The 8,592-nt window shown below is 42.7% G+C and overlaps 1 protein-coding gene and 1 long non-coding RNA gene across 3 annotated transcripts in view; both read right to left on the bottom strand.

The window, feature by feature from the left end:
* Positions 1-245: 245 nt before the first annotated feature.
* Positions 246-680, bottom strand: LOC147476447 (uncharacterized). The gene has a single exon (XM_086585734.1). The coding sequence runs from the start codon at positions 678-680 to the stop codon at positions 246-248; it is 435 nt and encodes a 144-aa protein (XP_086441860.1).
* A 4,707-nt stretch (positions 681-5,387) lies between these two features.
* LOC147476446 (uncharacterized) overlaps positions 5,388-8,592 on the bottom strand; it is a 10,256-nt gene continuing 7,051 nt past the window's right edge. Inside the window, exon 3 of one of the 2 annotated variants that reach the window (XR_015207888.1) lies at positions 5,388-6,244. This is a non-coding gene — a long non-coding RNA (uncharacterized LOC147476446). The remainder of the gene's footprint in view (positions 6,245-8,592) is intronic. The other variant, XR_015207889.1, reaches the window with a different exon arrangement.

Here is an 8,592-nt window from a genome sequence, read left to right as displayed (position 1 = left end):
CATATGCAGACGGTGGCATGCGAAGTCGGGGTCCAACCCTGTGATATCCTCTATCCCCTATGCAAAAACATCTTGATTCCCTGACAAACACTGTATCAACTTGCTCTTCCATTCCTCCGGAAGATTGGCTCCCATTGATGTAAATTTTTCTTCTTCTCCCACCCCTAGGTTCACTATCTCCACCTTGTCCAGGGTCTTCAGTCCCACTATTACCTCTCTGCCTCCAAGGCGGCACACTATATTTGCTATGCTTGCCTCTTCCTAGGGTTAGGCAAATCTCCTCCATGTCCACGGACCGTCCTCTTAACAGTATCCTGATGGCTATTCTTAGAGGCCACTTGATCACCGCAGACCTCATACATTCCCATTGATGTCGGAAATCGAATCACCTGATAGTACGTCGAAGGCACCGCTTTCATCTCATGGATCCACCTCCTCCCCAATATCGCATTGTATTGGGAGTTGACATCTACCACCATAAATCGAGAGAACACAGTCACCGGACCTGTCTTCACAGGCAGCAGAAGTTCTCCCATAGGTTCCGTGACACTCTCATTAAACCCATACAAGTTGGACCGCGGTGGCCTAAGCTGCCCCGGGTCAATTCTCATTTCATCTAAAGCTCCCCTGAATAGCAAGTCCACTGCACTTCCACAATCAATCAACACCCTTTTGACCATATAATTGCCCATCCCCACGGTAATTACCAGCGCCGTCCTCATGGGGAGTATCGACAGCTCTAAGGTCCATGCAGGAAAACACAATCATATCCCCTCCCTCTGCTGACACTACACTGGACTATGGACCTTTGGTAGACTCATTGATCTGATGTATACTTGTCGTCCTTCTCACCTTACCTCTATGCGCATTATGGCTCAGAACTTCCCCACTGAAAATCACATTAATGGTTCCCAATATCCTCCCTTGAGCTGGTCCCGGCTCCTCATTCGGAACCCCCGCTACAAACTCCTCTCATCATCCCCTTCTCCACCAACCTCTGAACCAACCATTTTAATACATAATAATCATTAGTCTCATGGTTGCGTACCTGGTGGTACCCACAGTACGGCTTGTTTGGCATTTCAATCGGCGTACTCCACGGTCCTTCATACCCCTGGACGTTCTTTATCAGTGGCAATATCTCACTCAACGGCCTGTTCAAAGGCATATGTTCAGTCTCGCGATATGGTTTTCTTTCCCTTTGTTCTCTCCGCGCTCCCTCTCTACTCTTTCCGGGCACGATGAGTATCCGCGGTACCCTCTGCTGCCTCTATCCGACGATTCTGTCTTCCCGCGATCCCCCTCCTTTTCAACAGACGACACTGCCTTCGCTGACCTTTTTGACTCCTTCTGCATTATATCCTAATATCTAATGTACTTTTCCACCCGCGAATACAACTCATGCAAGGTTGCAATCTCATTATTTGCCATGGATTAATGGACCCCTGTTCCTGGTCGCGAACCCCCTTTCAAACGCTATCACTGCCGTCCTTTCATCCAAATTACCCACCTTCAAGGTCTCAGCCTTGAAGCGACACAGATACTCCCTCACCGACTTCGATGACCTTTACCTGAAATTGAACAAGGCCGGATGTCCACCACCCGCCTCTTTGATGAATAAAATGGTCTATAAACGCTTGCTCCAACTCTTGGAAGTTAGTGATGCTCTTCGAGGGCAACCTATAATACTAATCCGACGCTCCCCCCTTAAGGCTAGCTGGGAACATCATACACCTCAACCCATCATACCGCGCCTCCTACCATAGTGGCATTTGTTGCCTGGAATGGTGAATATGATCTGCTGGGTCTCCCTTACTATCGTACCTTTCAAACCTTGGCTGGTTGAACCGCTTCGGCACCTCCGAAGCCTATATCGCATCCGCTAGTGGATTGCGGTTCAAGCCAGCAACCACCTGACTCGCCGCCCCCATTTGGGTGTTTGCCTGTTGTAGATTCGCCTCCCGATCGTTGTTTATCATTTCTTGCACTTGCTCCATTGTGAGACCTGCTACTGGATTCTCGACGAGGTCCGACCCTTCCTCTTCGCTCTCTGACCCCTCACTCCTTTCCCTTCTTCTCTCCTTTCTTCCTCCGCCACTTCTCTTTCTTTTCTCAAGGCATCCTTCTCCTCTCTCAGTCTCGCGATCTCTTCCTGTATCAGTCTTGTGTCCTCCGAGGCCGACTCCACCTCTGTCTCCTCCCTCTGACCTCCCCCTTCATTGCTCACAACTTCTGCCTCCAACCTCCGTGCCACCACCACCTTCGCAGTCGACCTACCTTTCTCTTTCTTACTGCCCCATTCCCCTTTTGCTTTTTACTCTTTCCCCATAGACGGTGCCAAATGTTGTATCTCACTCCTCACTCTCTATTTTTTTACTCCTTTCTCTAGGTCTAGCCTCTCTTTAGATAATGCCTCCCCCCTTTCTCTCTCCCTACTCTCTCTTTTTATATCATTATTCCCTCTCATCTCAGCCATCCATATGTTTCTTCATCTCGTGGCCTTCTGTCCTCCACGTGTAGGGTTGCTGTACAGGAACTAAGTATCTTCAGACTGATCCTGTGCTCCACCACTCCGCAGCATGCATTGCTTTGGGTCCATCTCATCATTGATCTATGAAACCTCAGATTATACCACTACAACACTCTTTTAGTCTCCCTTGCAAAACTCACCTTCACGAATCTTTCTAGTAACAACCCAGCTATCACCCGTTTTTGATAAATTAGAGAGAGAGATTTGAGAATATTTACTTGATTGATTTCTATAGATATTACAATGGTTTATATAAAGATTATAAGTTCCTAAAATAGGAATAAACACAAACGGTTCGAGTCTATACAAATATAAGCGGTGGGTTTCTAAACAGGATGCGAGGCATGGGCGCGCTCTAATTATGCTTTGAATAGAGCGCGTGTGCGCTCTGCACTCTATCGTGAAGAACAACTTCTAATACTCCCCTCAAGTTGGAGAGTGAATGTCAAGAACTCTCAACTTGCGAATTTATCTCACAAAGGTGTCCTTGCCGAGAGGTTTAGTGAAGGTGTGAGCTACCTGATCTGATGATGGAACGAACGTAGGAGATAATAACTTGGCATGTATCTTGTCACGTAAGAAATGACAGTCCAATTCGATGTGCTTCGCTCATTCATGAAAATCTGGATTTTGAGAGAGATGGAGGGCGGCTTGATTGTCACAGAACATGTTCATCGGAGAAGGATGAGAGATGCCAAAGTCAGATAGAAGATATTTCAACCATTGAAGTTCACACGCCAGGGTAGCCATGGAATGATATTTGGCTTCAACAGAAGAATGGGATACAGTGCTCTGTTTCTTCATTTTCCAGGATATAGGGCTAGAACCAAGAAAATTGCAATAACCACTAGTAGAACGATGAGTGACAGGGCAACCAGCCCAATTAGAGTCACAGAAACCAGAGATGTGTAACGAACTATTAGCGGATAAGAGAATCCCTTTGTTGATCGAACCTTTAAGGTAGCGGAGTAAACGATAAGCAGCATCTAGATGTGGAGTTCGTGGGGACTGCATGAAACGGCTGAGATAATTAACAGAATAAGTGATATCTGGACATGTAACTGTGAGATATAAGAGACGCCCAATCAAGCGATGATAAATAGTAGGATCCTGAAGTAATGTGTCATCATCGGTATGGAGGTTGATGTTTTGTTCCATATGGAACTCAGAAATACGACCACCAGTGGTACCACAATCAAACATAATGTCCAAAAGACATTTGCGTTGTGTAAGAAATAATCCTTCTTTGGAACAAGCCACCTCAATACCCAAGAATATTTTAGACGTCCCAAGTCCTTAATATAGAACTTTGCTTCTAAAAAATGCTTCAAGTTCTGAATGAGAGATGGATTGTTGCCTATGATCATAATGTCGTCCACATAAACAAGGACAAATGTAGAATTATAACCACAAATATTAGTGAATAGAGAATAATCAGACTTAGACTGAGTGAAGCCAGCAGTGATAAGAGTGGTAGATAGTTTGACAAACCATTGCCGAGAAGCCGGCTTGAGTCCATATACAGACTTATTGAGGCGACAGATCCTGTGCTCCCCCTGTTTGGCGAGACTGAGTGAAGCCAGCAGTGATAAGAGTGGTAGATAGTTTGACAAACCATTGCCGAGAAGCCTGCTTGAGTCCATATATAGACTTATTGAGGCGACAGATCCTGTGCTCCCCCTGCTTGAGTTCATATAGACAGTTTCATCCAAATCGCCTTAGAGAAAGACATTATGGACATCCAGCTGATAAATAGACCAATGTTTGATAGCAGCAATGGAGAGAAGTAATCGAACAGTGACTAATTTAGCAACGTGTTCAAAAGTGTCATGATAGTCTTGACCTTCAATATAATTGTAACCCTTGGCAACAAGACGAGCTTTGTAATGTTCAATAGAACCATCTGAATGATATTTAATCTTGAAAACCCATTTACAACCAATAGGCTTATGATGAGAAGATAACGGAACAAGAGTCCATGTATTATTTTGTTCCAAAGCTGCAATTTCAGCAGCCATAGTAGCTCTCACCATAGTACAAAATATCAGGATATGGCAAAATATCGACTTCTGATTTATGGATATGTATCATGGATATATCCCCTTGCATGGGGATATATTACATTAGGGCATCTGCAAATATCGTGGATATATCGAGATTTATCGATAAATATCGACAAATATCGCCAAATATTGCCAAATATCCACAGACTGTGTGGGTATTTCTGAGTGCAAATATCATAGATATATCACCATATATCCACAAATATCGATAAATATCCACAAATATCGACAAATATCTATATTTTCTTTGAATGTGGTCATTGTAAAGGTTGAATTTGATCAGTCCTTACAAGTGTGAATAATGGGGAAGATTGTGATGGGTTAAGTTTTGACTGAGCTCACTTTGGGACGAGCTGCCTACATATCAAGTTTTTGTGATTAACTTGAATCAAGTCAGACGTAGTTCCTCTCCTTTGTTTTATAGGTAAGTACCCAATGCTTCTCCCCTTTCCTCCGTCAGCTCATGTCCCTGTCTTGATGAGAATAAATGAGCTTTTAGACAGTGTATTCATGAGCGCGACTGATGCTACGACTTTAACTAACACAGCTACGTTGAGTGTTACTGCCCGTTGCGTGCATGTGCCAGGTTGTCACCTCATTCTGGATGAGGTGTTATGTTGTAACGATCTGTCATGAGTCCTGGAGGTTGTCACCTTGTTCTGGACGAGGTGTTATGTTGTAACGATCTTCCATGAGTTTTCCTGATTCGTGTTGGACACATGCATAATATATATAAATATATTATTCCCTCACAGTCGTACTTTTAATATAAATTACTCTCTAATGCTCAAAAATACGCCTCAGAATTCCTACATATTACATTGACTTTTCATTCTTTAACAATGAATCTTGAATTTTTTTTCTACATATTACAATACTTGTTGCACTTGCACTGAGCATTCAATCATATAAGCGATCTATTAGATCTTCTGTTGTGATTGAATCCATGATGAGAGCGTGAAGGCCTACAACCCTGATGTCCATAGATGCCTCGCCTATAGAGTCTATCCAACACTCTAACGTCTTTAGGAGACGACCAACACAACTCCAATCCACTTCATCAGTTGTCAATAGGACGTGTTTAATTACATCACTTGCCAAAACCATGCTCCCACTAGTATCCTCCCCATCATTGCCATAAACCGCATCCATCATCTTGATCAGGCAATCTACAACATATTGCAGCCCTTTGGTTGAAGCTAGGATTTTACATCCTTCAATGGAGGTTGTTATTTGGGACAATAGGGGAAGCATAAATAAAACAAAATAGAATGGTCTTGGTTTATCCTCACCCTTGATGGAAAGAAGGTACTCGAGAAGATCCAGAGGCTTTAGCATGCAGGCAAAGGGTGATTCCGCCAAGTACTTCCCAACAAACAACATTGAATCAAGAAGATCCTCTCCTTTTCTATGATCAGGATCCTTTGCCTCTTGCAAGAACTCTAGAACCTTACCCATCATCTCGTTCGGACCATTGACCATCATTATTCCCATGCTTTTATCAATATAACTCTCATTGATTTCAGAGACATTTTCTGCTAAGACCGATTTCATCATCTTTTCTGCTGAGACTGATTTCACTATCTTTTCTTATGATTATTCCTTCACGTATGAATCTTTAACACAGATGCGCGCACACAAGAACACTGCCCTAGCATTTCCAGAGAGATAATTGATAAGAGAATGAAGATAACAATAAAACAATCAAACAATCAAACAATAAAACAGTCACTGAATACCAAAGACACGTGGCATCTACAATTATTACAAAACTCAGGACGTGATATAGACCAACTAAGCAAAACCCAAACTACACAAAGACAAAAAAATCCTACAAAAATTTCGGCAGAGTTTCCTCTGTATTTTGAACATTTCATAAACTTAAATCTTGTCATAACTTGGAAATCCAATAAAACTACACCCAACTACTAAAAGATATATTGATTCGTAGAACCGGCTACTTAACCATCTCGACTAGTGCCAGTTAAGTCAAGTAACCAACCCTCAAATCAAATATTGACAAATTCAAGCCAACTAGAGGAAGGAACAACTTGGTTCAGCTCACTTCAGGGCACAAAGTAGAGGAATAAAATTTCAAAATTGTTATGACTTTCTACTTATGTTGATTTCCACAATTCCAAACGCATATGAAATGATAAACAAGCTAGATTAAGAATTGAAGAAAGCAAGTCAAATAAGTGAATAACATATGTGAGCTGGAAAGGTAATTCTTTCAAGACAAGCTATAGATTTTAAGAAACAAACCTATAGATTTCAAGACAGCTACTCTTAGAAATTAAAATAAGGTTGATAAGCTAATAGAATCCTTAAGGGATAAGCAAGTAACAGGGGCATCAATCAAGAGCAACAGTACTTGTGCAGTACTAAAATCAAAATAACTACAAATTATAAGACCTTTGGTTACAGGTTGTGAACAGAGTCATAATTACACAACGAGTAAGCATCTTCACTTACCTCTTAGCTCGAGAGAGGTTATAAATGAAAGATGTGGTAAAGAACTCACAAAACAGAGTGATATTTTTGTACAATTACAACTAATCCATAGACATAAAGAACTCACAAAACAGAGCGATATTTTGTACTATGACTCAAACTTTACTCAAAACCAACAGAGAGGCTGACATTCCAAACCATTAAACATGATAAAAAACTGACATCCAATACAAAAACACTTTAACTTTATTCCAAACCAACAGAGGCTGACACTCCAAACCATTACAAAGAAGACTACTGCCAGAATGATTTGTGACCTTCTTGTATGCCTTTGACACCATGTAATGCAGATTCAAAAAGAAAATCATTACAATAGTGGTTCCAAGTGAGGGTTTGGCCGAACCAATTCTTAAAGTTTTCCACGTACAAGTCATACGCTGACTGATCCAAGTTCTTGCCACACAATTGAAGGTAACCAATAATCAGATACCCAGTTTCCTCAACAATGGGTCGACTGGGAGGTTCCCATACAATTCCCCATGCTGGTGGAGGCATGTCCACACTATGGTCCGAGAATGCCTAAACATCTTCCATACTTTGGTCCCTTTCATTCCATCCTCCATAAGAATGACGAGGAGGTGCATATTGTTCTGAAGGTAGCACAAATGTAGATTCAGTAGAATACTCGTGAGATGGAGCATTCCAATCTCCATAAGACTAAGGGGACGCATATTGTTCCGAAGGAGTAGCATAGGTGGAAGCAGTAGAGTATGCTTGAGGATCATTCCAATTCCCATAATATTGAGAACGTGAATATTCTTATGGAGGATTCGCATATGAAGAGTCTGTAGAATATTCAACCATATTTGAACCAGTAGAAGAATATCCATAAGGCTGATCATAAGAAAACAATCCTCCAAATTGGCCCGCCAACGAGTCCACAGACATCTCGACCCCAGTAGACAACCCTTGCCCATAAAAACAATTTCTGGAGTCCGTGCTCTGTGTTGGATCTGCTCTCCTTTCTTGACCTTTTCTTTGACGAGATCCTCGTTGGGCTGAAGCACCATGGTCAGAGTCTTGAGTTGCATGGTCAAACCCATCCTCTTCAGTAAAGTATACTCCTCTCTTATCACAACACTGTGAGGAACCACTAGTTGCTTGTTGGGACCCAACAACAGTGCATCCACCCCTACCACTTGGTGGGCGCTGTGAGGACCCACCCCTTGATTGTTGTGAGGATCCACCCCTTGACTGCTGCATTGAGGACCCACCCCTTGCATTAGGACCCACCCTTGATGCATTTAAGGACCCACCCCTTGATCTAACGTGACCTTGGTGTCACCACCCATTGTGACCCAACACCACCACCAATGGAAACTCTAGGTTGTTGTGACTGAACCACATCATTACCATCAAAACCTGGAGGACCACCACCACCTACTCGACTCGGACCACTGCCATCTCCACGACCACCTCCTCGACTTTGACCACTAGCACGAACCTGAGCATGATCATCATCAAAACCAGGAGGACCACCAACAC

This window comes from Coptis chinensis, chromosome 9, assembly GCF_015680905.1.
Source record: "Coptis chinensis isolate HL-2020 chromosome 9, ASM1568090v1, whole genome shotgun sequence".
NCBI lineage: Eukaryota > Viridiplantae > Streptophyta > Magnoliopsida > Ranunculales > Ranunculaceae > Coptis > Coptis chinensis.
This window is presented reverse-complemented; position numbering and strand designations above follow the sequence as displayed.